Source organism: Lampetra fluviatilis, chromosome 33 (genome assembly GCF_964198595.1).
Source record: "Lampetra fluviatilis chromosome 33, kcLamFluv1.1, whole genome shotgun sequence".
NCBI lineage: Eukaryota > Metazoa > Chordata > Hyperoartia > Petromyzontiformes > Petromyzontidae > Lampetra > Lampetra fluviatilis.
In genome coordinates this window covers 5,834,427-5,850,292 of record NC_136307.1, presented here as the reverse complement: position 1 = coordinate 5,850,292, position 15,866 = coordinate 5,834,427, and the positions used below count along the sequence as shown (strand labels likewise).

The 15,866-nt window shown below is 46.7% G+C and overlaps 1 protein-coding gene across 2 annotated transcripts; it reads right to left on the bottom strand.

Annotated features, from left to right (window-relative positions):
* Positions 1-2,418: 2,418 nt before the first annotated feature.
* Positions 2,419-8,818, bottom strand: GCHFR (GTP cyclohydrolase I feedback regulator). 2 transcript variants are annotated; one of them, XM_078872207.1, is made up of 3 exons: positions 8,553-8,818; positions 6,042-6,136; positions 2,419-4,923 (listed from the first exon to the last, which is right to left on the bottom strand). In XM_078872207.1, exons 1-3 carry the CDS (start codon positions 8,586-8,588, stop codon positions 4,800-4,802), a joined length of 255 nt encoding a protein of 84 aa, XP_078728333.1. In that variant the 5' UTR covers positions 8,589-8,818; the 3' UTR covers positions 2,419-4,799. The 2 variants fall into 2 exon arrangements, with proteins under 2 accessions (XP_078728333.1, XP_078728334.1); XM_078872208.1 differs by lacking the exon at positions 8,553-8,818 and adding an exon at positions 7,089-7,186.
* Between the last annotated feature and the right edge of the window lie 7,048 nt (positions 8,819-15,866).

The window sequence follows — 15,866 nt, the reverse complement described above, 5'->3', positions numbered from 1 at the left end:
CTGTAAGCGAGCACCTATGAAGGCCAGAACGGCACACGAGGGGGTGGGTGGCCAGCACCACGCCCGGCCGCCTTTGTCTCCCTAGTGGCGATGTTTTTTACGCACCACACCAGGTACTCATTTGAGGCTGAGTCGACCTAGGGGAGGCCCAGAACCGGTTCAGATAATCGTCACTGGTATTGTCCGTGAGCGGGAATCGAAGGGTCGTAGCGCAGCGCGCTAACCCCCCCCCCCCGAAATACAAATACACACAAAGACAAAGCTCCCCCGTACAACCTGCACAGGGCTGTAGAGGCAAGTTCTGTTAGCGAGCACCTATTAAGGCCGGAACTGCACACGAAGGGTCGATGTGTCCAGCAGTCTCGCCCGGCTGCCTTCGTCTCCCCAGTGCTGTAGTTTACACTTCAACTAAGACGTACACACACACACGTGCGCGCACAGCCACACTCACGCACTCGCGCAGGCATGAACCATTGTTTACAAGGCACAGCGGAGAGGGCTTAAACGATTGCACTCGAACGTCACTCGTGCATATGGCCCTCCAGAGCGCTTCGCAAGAGGGCACATTAATCCATCATGCAACGTATAATAAATAGGCCGCACTGTGCGGCCGTCGTAATCCGTGAGCGGGGAAAAATAAATAGGTCAACCTCGCAGGACCATCTCCACCAGGATTGTGTGGTTTTTTTACATTTGTAAGGTGCGGATTTACACGCTGCTGAACTGCCCTCGACATGAGAGGCACATAATCAGTTTTTTTTTAATCCAGCAGAGCCGTAAGACTCGTTTTCAGAAGGGTCATGCTACTAAATTATGTTTTTTATTTTAAGATGTTTTCGGCCAATTAACGATGAGTTGTTTATGACACGTGCGGGAGGAAACCGGAGCACATGGAGAAAACCCACGCGGCGCGCGAGGGAGCAACACTCTATCCCCGTACAGGTGGCAACAGGTGGCAATTAGTCCACTTTCTGTAACTGCCTTCTCCTGGCGAGCCAGGGTATAGCACCTCTACGCCCACGGAAAGGGAGTTTCACAATATTTGTTCGATCCACCAACAATCACCACCTCCACACCGCTGGATGATTACAGGCCACGTGCACAGCCACCACTGATCGGCAACAATCCTCTATAGGCAGAGGATGAAGGACGTTCTTGTACGTAAACAGGGACAGGGAGTTAGTCGACAGCACGGCCGACTGAGGGTAAGGGAGTTACAGACTGTTGCGGGAGGAAACCAGAGCACCTGGAGAAAACCCGCACGTGCGAGGGGGCAACACTCGATCCCCGTGCGGGTGGAAAAAGGTGGCGATTAGTCCGCTTGCTGTGCCGCCTTCTCCTGGCGAGCCAGGGGTACGGCACCTTCTCGACGTCTCGCGGGAGGTGCCGAGTTTCACCGCGTGAGTGTGCGGCGATCCAACAACCCTCGCTGCTGCCTCCACGGTGCTTGGGCGACAGGCCACGTGACGGCCAGTGTCGTACGTGGTGGGTGCCAATGCGGCAGAGTATCCAGGCTCAACCCCGCTGAGCTTGCCAGTTTCTGACGAGTTGAGGCGCACTCCGGGTGATTTGATCCCCCCAAAAAAAATAACGCCCCCTTTATTTCAACGTCACAAAGTGTTCCCTAGCTCTCGCAGGCGATGTTAACCACCAGTTGTTGTGGAAATTCCGCATTCATAAGGCGGGGACCAGTCCATTCATAAGCCACTGTTGACTGCCCGCGAAGTGTGTATTGTTTAATATTTGCCAGAAAGATCCAAAGCTCACGAGGAATTGTACTTTCTTTATATCCGGAACGTATGAATATGCAAAAGCCTTAACTGCGTTTGAAGTCTTATTTTAAAGGTGAGTCTTTGCTTTGTCAGAATCATTTTTGTCCAATTTCTCGATTAATACTTTGAGAGGAAACCGGAATGCATGGAGAGAGCTCATCGGAGGGGGATAATCCCCAACGGGAGGCTGCGGCGCCCTCCGATGGAGGAATATTGAAACCACACAACTCGGGTAGGACAGCTGTAAATGACAGTAGAGATATATTCTAGATTTGAAGCTTTCGTGACTGCAAGGATTCATACTCTTAGGTTTTTTCGGTAAAGTCACGTAGGTAAAAAATAAAATTAATAAAAGTACAATTTTATTTTTTACCTACGTGACTTTACCGAAAAAACCTAAGAGAGAGAGAGAGAGAGATGGCGACCCAAGAGGAAAAGAGCGATTGAATCACCACCTCGTGTGCCAGGCGGATTGCTAAATCGCTTTGTGTGAGTTAGTGACCGCTTGGGGAGACCTTCATCCAGCAGTGGATTCATCCTGGGCTGATAATGATGATCGATGTTTGGAATAACTGTGCGTACGTGGTGGTGGTGGTGCATTGATATAACGAATACACATGCAGCCATGCAGCCATTTGTGGGGCACTGTTAAAGTATTTAATGCGGAAATATTTCAGATGTATTTTCATTTGAAAATTAGAACACGAAAGTTGTTGCGACATGATCCGTCCGAGAGGGTTGACGCCTGCACGGCAGTAAACGAAGCACAAATTGAGGCTCGCTTATTCTCCCTCCTCTGATACCCTCATTGTCTGTAATGTCACTCCCCCACCCCAGCACTCCGTGCTATCGACTCACTGCTCCTGTTCAAGTCCAGCCTCAACGTCATCCTTGACATTCTTCTGCGAATGAACGGCCGACCTACCAACGTTTCTGCACAGCGATGCATTGTTTTGCGCACTTACGTAGAAGCCGCCCCCCCCCCCCCCCACAGATTTCGCTCTATACGAGCTTGAACAGTTATACCGCAACACACGTGGAGAAAATTATACTGGCACACAACCAGTGGCTATCGGTGTTAATGTCACATTGCATGGGAGGTAACCTAGTCGGTTGACTGCTCATGAGGGTCGTACGTTGCTAAGTGTTTAACAGGCACTCGGGGCCGGGTTCATGTTCTTGTCGGCCCGAGGCATTTCTGTTTCGTAGGCCTTCAGTGATAAGTCGCTACAGTCGGTGCTGCTGATGCTGCTGCTGCCCCGTGTTGCTACCGCCGCTGTCACACGCTAAGTTGATTAAAAACTCTCCGATTAAATATAGGACGATTGTCTTTCATTGTACTACTGTCTACTGAGAATGAGATTGTGCGAAAAACACCATTGGAAGCTGTTATTGCAAATTTTGCAATGAGAAAAAAATCTCTAAATTCATCTCCGGTTGTTAATTTCTCACCTTATGAAAAAAAAACTATTAATATAACTCTACCTCTTTGTATACACACTATGCCTATCCTTGCTATATAAACATATTTACTCAATAAGATATCTTGGGTTACATTTTTGAACATACAAACAAAACAAAACATGGTCAACATCTTTTTCGTGGGTCCTTCAGTTTCCGTAGGCCCTAGGCACAGTAGGCACTGTGCCTTGCACGCACGAACGCAACAGATAACTCGAAGCTGAACCTGCCCTGTCTCGTGAAACCACGCAACCTCCGAGTCCTCAAGTGTAGTGAGTTAATGGTCTCAGGCCATTCGCCAATGCCCACAATAGAAACGTGGCTATAGTCCAGCTTTAATACTGGTAGGAACCTCCTGGTTCCACCAGCCCACAGGGGATTATTGTGTCCGTCCGTCTGTCGTGCATCCAAAAATGGGAGGGGTGGGGCTGGGTGGAGAGGGGCTAGGTGGGGAGGGGAGGGCGGGGCTGGGTGGGGAGGGGTTGGGTGGGGAGGGAGGGTGGGGAGGGGCTGGGTGGGGAGGGTGGGGCTGGGTGGGGGTGGGAGGGGCGGGGCTGGGTGGGGAGGGGCTGGTCACCCCGTGGTGCCCTTATAAAACTCAACGTTTAACCTACTCACGCCGGCTTGTGCCCGCCCTCACATTCGGCCATATTTATGGAATACACCACGCTGCCGTTGACCCTGGCCATTGACCAAGCAACCCAACCTTCCTACCAGCTCCCTCCGCAGGAATGTGTTTGCCATGAGAAGATTACTCCTTGCGTGCAATATATGAGTGTGGATAAAGATGCCAACTTGGAAATGACCTAAAGGGGATCGTTGTGAGGTCTTCTTTCCAGGGCCGTTTTCTCTGACAGTGTGATGAACCTTTACCTGCAGAGTTACAACTGTAAATGTCTTGTCTCATGAAGTGATTCCGATAGCACAACTGGAATAGAATTTTGGAGGGGCTGGTGAACGTAAAAAAAAAATCACACGACAGAAAACCAACTTTTAAAAATTGACGTGGGGTTTTTTTTTTCAATGTGAATGCCAAAGTCAAGATCGCACAAATTCACAACTCATGACCATGATCAGCAGCACAGTGGAAACAAATGAATTATGTATCTGTAAGGATTTGCATTTACAGGACGCTTGCCGAAATGTCTCCGCGACTTACATTCAATGTGTTTCGTTCGTTGTCCTTCCCCCCGCACCTCCGATTAGCACGGTTGGCTACGTACGGTGCGAAAGAAGTTTCAACATATATATACATACATCTCATCTCAACTATTCCAATGCCCTGCTGCAGTTTAGCCAAGGGGAAACCGAGTGGCAGCTGTCCCTGTGCAGCTAAACGGGGAAGGTTGAATCGGCCTGTAAGTGGGCATTCATTGGTCAGGGGTGATTTTGCTACGTGTTTTTTTTCCCAATTATAAATCTGCAAGTAATTGATCAAATTTGGACCGTGATGCCGGCAAACTGGGCCAGTTTTCTTTCGCCCTTCAAAAAAAACACAAATCGTGGTGGATCAGTCCGTGGCCGGGGTTGGCTTGCGGGTCCGGCGCCGACTTGAAGTGCGTGCCCTCAGGGTTTGTAGAGACACCAGATGAGCGTTTGTCCGACGCCACACATGGAGACGACTTCGTACCCGCGCGACGCGAGCTGGTCCAGAACGACGCGTGGCATCGTCTGCACGCGGTACTCAGAACTGCGACACAGCACACCACGATACACCATACCACACCACACCACATTACGATATGCCACACCACGCCAGGGCACACCACACCACACCAAATCACACCACGACACGTCACAACGATGCGCCACGCCATCCCACACCAAACCACGCCACAACACATCACGCCAAGCCACACCACGCCACATTACGTCAGTTACTGGAGACCACGTCACACTGTAATATGACATACCGGGACACGTCAGACAACAACAACAACAAAAATAATTCCGATTTAAAGCTTTCGTGACGGCAGGGATTCATCTTCTTGGTTCTTTCGGTAAAGTCACGTAGAATGGAAATAATAAAATAATACAAATAAAACATAGTAAAATAATTCTCACGACGTTTCGGCCACAACGCAAGTATTTGCGTTGTGGCCGAAACGTCGTGGCCGAAACGTCGTGAGAATTATTTTATTATGTTTCATTTGTATTATTTTATTATTTCCATTCTACGTGACTTTACCGAAAGAACCAAGAAGAATAATAATTCCCTTTAGCTCTCAGCTGTATTTTCGGATTGTACCAGGTGTTGTTCGGCATGACGTCCGAATTTTCTCTCCACGTGCTAGGAGCTTCTTCTCCTCCTCTGTCGATGCACTCGCTACTCCCTTGGCTGCCACCTCCGTCATTATAACCCGACCACCAGCCACCAAACCTTTTCCAGCGATGTGTGCCCTGGCCAAAGCCCGCTTACTTCTCTGCACAGTTTTAACGATGTTAAGAAAAGTAGGTGGGCTTGTGTGCCATACGAGCCATAGCAGGTTAGGGTTAGCGCCCCAAGCTTGCATTAAGTGTTGAAAAAACGGCAGGAATGTATGTACTTCTGCGATTTGTAGCTATATACTTTATACATTATTAATTATTAATTTGGTTTAGTGACTTACGCTTTCTCTACTTTGCACTCCTATGTCTTTTTGTATTGTTTGTTGTTGTAACTCGCTGACCTGCCCCTACTGGACATTTGTGACAAAGAGCTTCATGGCTCAACGAATTCCTCCAGGATAAAGGAAGATTCTGTATTCTGAAGAGGCTAAGCCAGGGACTGATGTCTTTGTTTATTTGCGCGCGTGTGCGGTCACTCACAAGTTGTTTCCCAGCTCCGTGACCTGCTGGGCTCCCAGGAATGCCATGAGTTCAGGATCCGAGAGTTCATCACCAACCGTCGTTGGCCCCGATTCCTGCGCGAAATAATCCGGGGTAATGCCAGTGATCACACAAAACAAACAGCCCAAGCCGTGCAGCGGTCATCACAGGGGAATGACTGCTGTGATGTAAAGCATTAGCACACCAGACCACTGCCAAGCTTGGCAGTGTCTCATTCTTCACCTGTCAAGCTTGGCAGTGTCTCATTCTTCACCTGTCAAGCTTGGCAGTGTCTCATTCTTCACCTGAAGACGGCTGCTTGCGTTGTAGCCGAAACGTCGTGATAATTATTTGTATAATGTTTTATTATTTTATTATTTTATTACTTCCCTTCTACGTGACTTTACCGAAAGAACCAAGAAGATGAATCCCTGCAGTCACGAAAGCTTTAAATCGAAATTTACACCAGACCATCTGCCTGCAAAACACAAGATAATTGCTTTACTCTGTCTCTCGATGCTCTCGCGCATGGCCGAAGTTGTTTCTTTGCTTCATTTATGATTTCTAATTGTGTCACCGACGTACTTAATTTAATTCCCGCAACGCCCGGATAGCACGGTTGGCTACGTACGGTGTGAAAGAAGTTCAACATACTCACGTACAAATTTGTATTTATTTTGCTTTTGTTAGTTCAGTGAGCCAGGTCCCTCTTACAAATGAGACTCATCCTCAAGAAGGGCTCACAAGTGTTGCCATACACATCTACCCCTCTATTTAAGGCACGAAACAGGAGGATTTCTCCACAAATCTGGCTGTCGCCTGATGAAGCTAGTTGTAATTACTGGCAAAACGTCGTACTAAGATTGTAAATGTTGTGGCTTTGCTCTCAAACACACAACCGGTGTGCTGTACTAGTGACGAATTGGCCACGTTCTATTTACATGGCAACCCTTACTAGTTGGCTGTGTCGGGTGGTGGCGGGTTTAACAATACATTTACACATTTACGCGATCTAACCCAAAAAAAACCTGCATTATGAAACTTTACCTTCTTTGCACATTTTTTAAGACATTGTTCCATTCTGTTTGTCAGCGTCCACGTTCATGATCCGCATGGCATCGTGTAATATTGGTTCCCACATGGCCGGTTCGATCTCCCTGCACGGCAGGAGGAACAACGGTCACGTTTCTGAACCCCCCCCCCTCGCCTCTGTCCACCCAGCAGTATAAATGAGCGCACTCACAGTTAGTCGATCAATAGGCAGTGGAAGAGTAGGCCAACTACTATCTGTAGATCGTCTCTAAAGTTCCCCAAATTGCGGAGGCCCTTCTGCCAAAAGTGCACTTGCAGGGCTGCGCTTTCACCTTTGTAACAGGTCATATAACAACCTGATGGTTATCATGTAATCATCATCACTATCATTGTCGTGATCAATCGTGAGCCATGTTCTATCCACTGCGGCATGCAGGTTTCCCCGTGCCATTACCAATCCGTAGAATATTCCCACGAGCTGTTGGCGAGCACCTCTTGAGGCGCACGCCACAACGCGAGGGGTTTGCGTGGTTAGCACCTCTTTGTATTTCCAAAGTGCCGATGTTTAGTCGACGCACAAACGTTGTCATTTAAGACTGAGCGCTGAACTATGTGCAAAGCGCAGGGCCGGTTTAGATACTCATATTACAGATGCCACGTAATTGTCACTTGGGGGCCGTTCATAAATGACGTCACGCACCTGGGGGTTGGGGGTCAGACATTTGTGACGATGTGTGACGAGGGGGGGGGGTGGTTGAGGAATGTGACGTCACATCTTAATGCGCAACTTTAAATAAATATAGACAACACGTTCTACTTAATTAAATAGACGTTTTAATAAATGTTTTCTCCTACAACATTAGAGTGCATCGCCACATTAAATACGCACTACAGTGACAATAGTTTAAAGCGATTTGAAGCATGTTTTATTTTTTTGGGGTTGGGGCAGAGCTTTGTGACGTCATATTTGAGGGGGGGTCTGACTTCTTGTGACGCCGTGTGACGAGGGGGAGGGGAGGGGGTCAAAAATCGTCCAAAATCGCGCGTGACGTCATTTATGGACGCCCCCTTGACGCAAACCTCCGATTGGCACGGTTGGCCACGGTACGGTGCGAAAAAAGTTCAACACACACACGCGACTGGTGGGAATCGAACCCAGGGCGTGGGGACCGTGATGCGGGGTGGTTCAAAGCGAGGTCCCAAGCACACTCAGAAAAAAAACACTCCCTGTGCCATATGTATTATTATAGGCACACCCGACTAAAACAAGAGGGCATCGTCTAAAGAGTGCAACGCTGTTAACATGCTCCTCTTAACAGAGCCATCGATCTCGCGCGAATCGATAGCCCGTTTAGTCCAAAGAGGCTCAACTCATCGGCATAGGAGCGTGGTATATCCATACACGAATGACCTTTTTAATATATACACACACAAGCGCGCGGTACAGTACTGTTTTCGAGCTCGCATTACAGGACTTACCAGCCTTATCTGTGTGCTTATCAAGATGTACGGCATGCTCCGTGTCGACTTCTCCCGAAGGCTTTGGGAGAATACAAATACCGTTCGAATGATTGCCCCGCGAAGGCGAGCGAGGTCACGCTGGGATGGGTTCACGCGCGGAGACAACCGTGAATTGTGTAGGCACACTTTTTGCGAAATGGCTCAAAAGAAGCAGCAGTAACAGCCTCGCCTCACCCCACGAGGTTTTGCTGCGTGGCTGGCTTTAGCTGACGATGTCGCGTGCCCCGGGCAGTATGTGTGTGTGGGGGGGATGGTGGTTGTTTGGTGGTGGTGATGTTGTTGAAGTTGTTGGTTGGCGGTGGTGGTGTAATACCCCAACTATTGCATCACGTTTCGCTAGGACTTTAGCCGGGGCACGGAATAAGGGGGTGGGTGGTGGGATCGCAGTTGAATGGACGCCAGTCTCCAACGAGGCACAACACCGCAACAGGCGTTGGGTAACAAAGGGGGTCGGGGGCGCAACAGTCAACAGTGGCACCACGGATCACCCGTGTCGCCTTCAACAGATCGATTGGGGCCACGTGGCTGGCAGCGAGAGCGTCTGTGACCAACCACCACCAACCAACCACGCCCGGTCGCATTTCTCTCCCCCAGTGCTGATGGGGGTTTACGCAACGCCAACCGTTGTACTCGTTTAAGGCTGAGTCGACCTAGGGGACGGAGGGCCAGGAACCGGTTCGAAGTAAGGAGTTGTTGGGAATCGGCATCGAGCGCTCCCCACCAACACACGCAGGTTCACAGCGGACGCATATGGGGCCGTCCATAAATGACGTCACGCACCTAGGGGGGGGGTCAGACATGTGTGACGGGGGGAGGTTTGAGAAATGTGACGTCACAACAAAATGCGCAACTTTAAATAAGTATAGAATTGTTATAACACTGTTATAACAACACTAATTGTTATAACAACACTCCTACAACATCAGTGTGCAGCGCCACATTACATACGCTTTACAATGACAATAGTTTAAAATGATTTGAAGCATGTTTTATATTCAAAATGGGTGGGGGGCAGAGCTTTGTGACGTCATATTGAGGGGGGGGGTCTGACTTGACGCCGTGTGACGAGGGTGGGGGTCAACAATCGTCCAAAATCGCGTGAAGTCATTTATGGACGGCCCCTATCCCGCATATCCATGGTACAAACACACTCAGAGCTACCTATGGGACACTGACCTGGAAATTGTCCACGATCTTGCTTGACTCAACATCACAGCAGTGAGCTGAGCGGTTATCTCAAAAATGAAATTAGCTGGGGCACAATAGAAGGCGGTTGTGGCGGAGAGTGGAAGGCATTAAACACTTTACAGCAGGGGTCCCCAACCCCAGGGTTCGCTCACAGTTTTGGTAAGCCCACAAGCTCCAACCCCTGGCCAAAATAAGTAAAAAATTAACCCGTAAAAACAAAGTTTTTCACTATAAATCCTTTATATGCGTGGCGGCTAGAGTCCTCTCGTCCTCTGGCTTGAGATGGCTGCCACCTATGGGTCAGATGATTGCATGGCACCATTAAGCAATTGGTAATTAAATATAATATTTTTGTCCTAAAAAGTGTACAATTTTGGAAACAAATTTTCACGAACATTAATTGTCACGCACAACGAGTCTGTGTGGAAAATGTCAGCTCGATTGGATCACGGGAAGTGGGTTAAAAAACGACCGAAAGATTTGCACGGTCGTAAGCAAGCAAGCAAGCACGCAAGCAAGTGAACTTAATATAAAGGATAAAAAAAAACAAACGTCGCTGGAGAGCTTCTTTGAAAAGGGGGAAAATATACTCTTAGGGTTTTTTCTCCGGTAAAGTCACGTGGGTAAAAAATATTAATAAAATAAAATAATAATAAATCACGACGTTTCGGAGGCAACACAAGTCTCCGTCTTCAGGTGGGACCGTCACAGCCAAATTTACCTGAAGACGGAGACTTGTGTTGCCTCCGAAACGTCGTGATTTATTATTATTTGATTTTATTATAATATTTTTACCTACGTGACTTTACCGAAAAAAAACCTACGAGTATGAATCCTTGCAGTCACGAAAGCTTCAAATCTAGAATTAAGGAGGAAAGACCCAAGGATGAACCCCACCCCCACCCCGGTCCGTGAAAAATTTGTCTTCCTGGTGCCAAAAAGGTTGGGGACTGCTGGTTTACAGGGAAATCCAATAATGTTTCTCCCCAACGGTTAATTCAGTAATGTATTGCAAAAGCAAAACCTCCACCACATCGTACAGAGGAGAACGTTCACGAATTACCAAATTCTCCATATTATCATACCCAGAGGTGTGGACTCGAGTCATGTGACTTGGACTCGAGTCAGACTCGAGTCATGAATTTGATGACTTGCGACTCGACTTGGACTTGCATAACAATGACTTTGTCCCACCTATGAGATGTGGACTCGAGTCATGTGACTTGGACTCGAGTCAGACTCGAGTCATGAATTTGATGACTTGCGACTCGACTTGGACTTGCATAACAATGACTTTGTCCCACCTATGAGATGTGGACTCGAGTCATGTGACTTGGACTCGAGTCAGACTCGAGTCATGAATTTGATGACTTGCGACTCGACTTGGACTTGCATAACAATGACTTTGTCCCACCTCTGATCATACCCCCCCCCGCCACTCATCAAACCTTAAATACAAAAAATAGAGTACGTCTTATTACCCTGTAGGTGTGTGTGTGACCAGATTTGTTTTACTCTTTTGGCACTGCTGTTTTTCCCCTATAATTGCTTCCTATTATTTTAGTGCGCTCCTTACAAATGGTTCACCGCAATATGAAGCTCTCCTGGAAATATCCTGACGAAGTCGAAGCTATCCGATCCATTCGCAGACTTTGTGTGGGCAGTCAGTTCCACAAATCCGGCAGTCTCACAGTTGAACAATCCAAAATCGCCCTATCCGTAAACGGCATTCCGCTGCGGGATGAGAGCGCAGCACCTAATCAGCAACTTGTACGCTTTCAATTTCAACATCTTCGTCAGAAATGAAGCCAGCCAATGATCTCTATTGAGTTATAAAAAAAATCAGAGCAAGACTTTGCGAAACGTCAGGTGATTGTTTCAATAGTAAAAATAGCCAACGAACATCAACACAATCCACTACTTTTTCGATTTAAAGCTTTCGTGACTGCAGGGATTCATATTCTTGGTTCTTTCGGCAAAGTCACGTGACTTTACCGAAAGAACCAAGAACAACAATCCAATACTATTAGTTGGCCTTCGGTGATTTGAGCTCGCTATTATAAAAGATAGCCTACGACCATCGTCTGTACGGTTCGATTCCCACTCGTGGCTAACATCAGTGATACGATCTGAACCAAACCCCTACCACGTCCACCGCCAACCCCCGCTGTTTAGCAAACCGCAATGGGCAAAGTGTTGAATAAAACAAAGGAACTGACCAAACATTGCAGGCACGTAGCACCTTCCTGTCAAAATTCCTCTCGTTTGTGGGATCCTGCGTCGGCATTGGTGCACAATCAACAAAACAACTCAAAGCATTTATCAAGAACGCTACCTTAAGAGGAAAAACATGAAACGATATGACAAGCGACGTTTCGGGCAATGACACCTTTTCCGTGAAGGATCTATCTGCTATGAACGGTCATTGTCAGTTAAAAGACCATTGCCCGAAGCGTCGCCTATGTTATACACACACATATATACGGTGTATTCTTTAATACATGTTGTTGTTAACCTTTACTTCAGCCTTACGCCCCTTTGGTTCTTAATGGTTATTTTTTTTAAATAATATTAATAAATACATGTTTGATGAAACAAAGTAGTTGTACTTACGTGCCCGTGCCTAATGTGTGTTCCGATTATTTGCCTTCTAAAAAAAATATGGCATGTCTAGCACCCACAGGGGGTGCGTGCACCCCAGGTTAAGAACCACTGCTCTAAGGGTAGTGTAAATGTGTTGATGTCGAAAACGGCCCACAGTTTGCTTGCTTAATTCAACAATTGCTACTTTGAAAATATTGCTCTGGAATTGCAATAAGCTAACGGACTTAAACATGTTGTTATTATTATGTATATGTGGAGACAGAACAGAGTAGTAACTCATTATACATTTCCTTTTACAACTTTTATATTATCAGCTTTAATCGGTAGGGCGGGGGATGGGTCGGAGAGATGAAATTAGTTCATGTGCATGTGCGGGATGGATAATTACTACATCGCAAGATCGTGAGAGGGTGGCAGAGGTTTGGCGAGGTCTTCATCCAGCATGGCTGACGAGGATCTCTGAAAAAACAATGGACAGGACTCTCTGGCCTATGAGAAACCCAGTTCAGCAGCAGTTTAAGATAAACGTTGTGCTACAAGACTTGGCAGTAGTGGATAAGCACAAATAACAAACAAAAAATAATCAAATTTGCTAATAACATTACACGTAATTGTGAAAAATAACCATTGATTCAAACGTTGCCCACCATACGGTATATATATGTTTTAGTTTAAGACAATAATCGGCATCCTTTGTGGATTCTTATTTTGTTGAACGAGCGCTATAGGTGAATTTAAATGTCTATGGCTCAGCGCGAGTCCTGTCCGGTCCGCATTTTCTCCACGCATTCGTGAGCGAGGCAAAGCATGTCTCCAAACTCTGTTGGAAATTCCAGCTTTAAAGCAGTCTGACTGCCTCTCGGGAAATGTACATTTGTAAACGTACAACGTGTATTCATTACACAGAAACCGCCCCCCCCCCCACCCGCGCTAAAGGAACGCCACCCATGGAGACCCCAAATGAGCTCGTGGATTGGGAAGCCATGTTGGTGGATCTATCCACCCGCAACGTGTCAGCTTTTAACCAAGCGGGTGGTGGAGGTGAGGGGGTGGGGATTGTTTTCAACAACAATGGGCAGCACTCTCTGCCCGATTAAACGACCAGTTCACTGACCTAGTTTGTGTCGAAATCGTCATTCTCGGTAGAACATCGATCCGCCCGTCTCAACTAAGGTGGACAACGGGCGCGCTTTCGACCAGGTATTTTATTTGTTGTTGTTGTTCTTCTAAATATTGTGGTGTGGAGTGTTGACTAAGAACCCAGCGGATCATGCAACCTGAGTTCGAGTCTAACATCAGTGGTCAGTGGCATTCGATGGCCAGGTCCTGGACTCGCGTGGTGTAAAAATGTTTACACAATCATCGACCGCGGCCGAAAAGTCGTGGGGAGGCCCTCGTCCATCGGTGAATTGGCAAAAGGGTTGTGCGGTATATGATGTTGGGTTTTCTATCGCGCTGTGGTTCGATAGACATCTGGATGTGTGTAATATTTGATTCGGACGTAAAAACGAATCACTTAAAATCTTGACTTAAAGCTTTCGTGACTGCAGGAATTAATATTCTTTGGGTCTTTCGGTAAAATCACGTAGATAGTTTGATAGAAATTAACAGAAAACTACGACGTTTCGATCACAACACACGCGGTCGTCATCCTCCCGATCGCTTGTGTTGTGATCGAAACGTCGTAGTTTTTTGTTATTTTATTTCAACCTTCCTCCGTGACTTTACCGAAAGACCCAAATAATAACTAATCACTTGTTTATTATCTGCAGGTAAACATGTTTTCGCAGTACCCATAGGTCGATGGGCCGAACGCATTGTATTTGCATGTGGCTAGACGGATGTGTATTCATTTAAATGTTTCCCATTAACTACCGTATACCATTAATTTCGGGTAGTTTTAGTTTTTATTTCTGTACAACGTGTGGCACAGTGTGAACGCTCGTTTGTACTGGCTACCCTGGTGTGTCAATTCCACATTACCATGACGGGGGGCAGTCTCTCCACAGGACAACCAATGATGGCTTAATTCCCCACAACAACAACAGTATCCACATGTAACCACGGCTTCGGTTTCTCATACAATATTGTCCGGATCGCTGGTAGACCGGGAGATGTATGGGTACGTGACAAGTGAGGCCACAGCCGTAGCTAGAGATATCTTGGATGTTGTGTGCGGAATACATTTGCGGGCCGCTAACTCAACTGAAATTAAGTCCTGCAAGCAACCCCCAGAGTCGACAATCACCGCCATCATTTCAGCCACTGCTACGCGATTGTTCGAAACAACTTGCGCACGAACAAAGACCGTCTTATAATCGTTGTATTTGCTAACCCCCACAGGTCGCAATATTGACAAGGGGAGTGTTTCTGACGGTTGGGTGCTCAAGCCTCTTAGAACCTGTCCGTCCCTTTTGCTTGATTCATCATTGACTCGGCAACACTCGGATGTTTTGGTCATAGAGGTTGAGCAAAGGGAGGACTTGGATAAAGGGCCTCTGACCACGCCGCCGCCATTCCTCACGGTGCAATGGATTCCACCATCCATCTCATCTCTGCATATATAAGCTGATCTCATCTCTGCGTTGAGCGTCCTATCGGACCATTATTACAAGCTATTACTTTAACACTACTCACGCAATGTTCAGGAATTCGCATTCGTTAATTTGACAACATTCTACACATCGTTAAGCACTTTACATGTTTCAAGTATTCATATTTTATCCATTCATCATCTGCAATAATCAGTCCACTTTTTGATGAAGGTCGTTACCCATCCGTCACCATATCTCAAGGTTTCTGCATGAAACAATGCACATATTCATTTATTGAGCGCGGTTGACTCATTCATCACGAATCATTCATTGAACAATATTCGTTCACCACTTAATTCATTCAACAATAAAACACCGGCCAATTCAATACTCCGTATTCGCAAGATGTTAATTCATATCTATTCATTAAACTTTTCATATTTGTAAGATATATATTTATTTATTAATCAGTATTCACTAATTCAATACGGTATTCATTCAAGAGTATTAATTCAGCCGTACCGCTCATTTAACAATATAAAAATCCATTCGGCAATTAATGTGAGATTAAATAATTAAATCATTTTCAATTCAATCATCACTGATCTTACATTTAATTTTGGGTGGTATGCCACGTGGTGCAGTTTTTTCAAAAAACTATTATTGACCCTATACCACCCGACAAGATTCTGACTTTTGTAAAAACACTATCAATATACTTTTGAATCATTATTCATTCATAATTATTCATTCATAATTATTCATTCCTTGGCACGATCCATTGAGCCACTACGTGGTGGATGTGAGGGGGGGTACACCAAGGTCAGTCCCCCCGCCCCTCCACCGTCAAGCCACACCCCTGTAGTACAATCCCTACACTCGACAAGCGCCAAGCACTGGCTTTGCTGCCGCTGATTGGTGCAGGCTAACACGTGCTTCTCGCGAA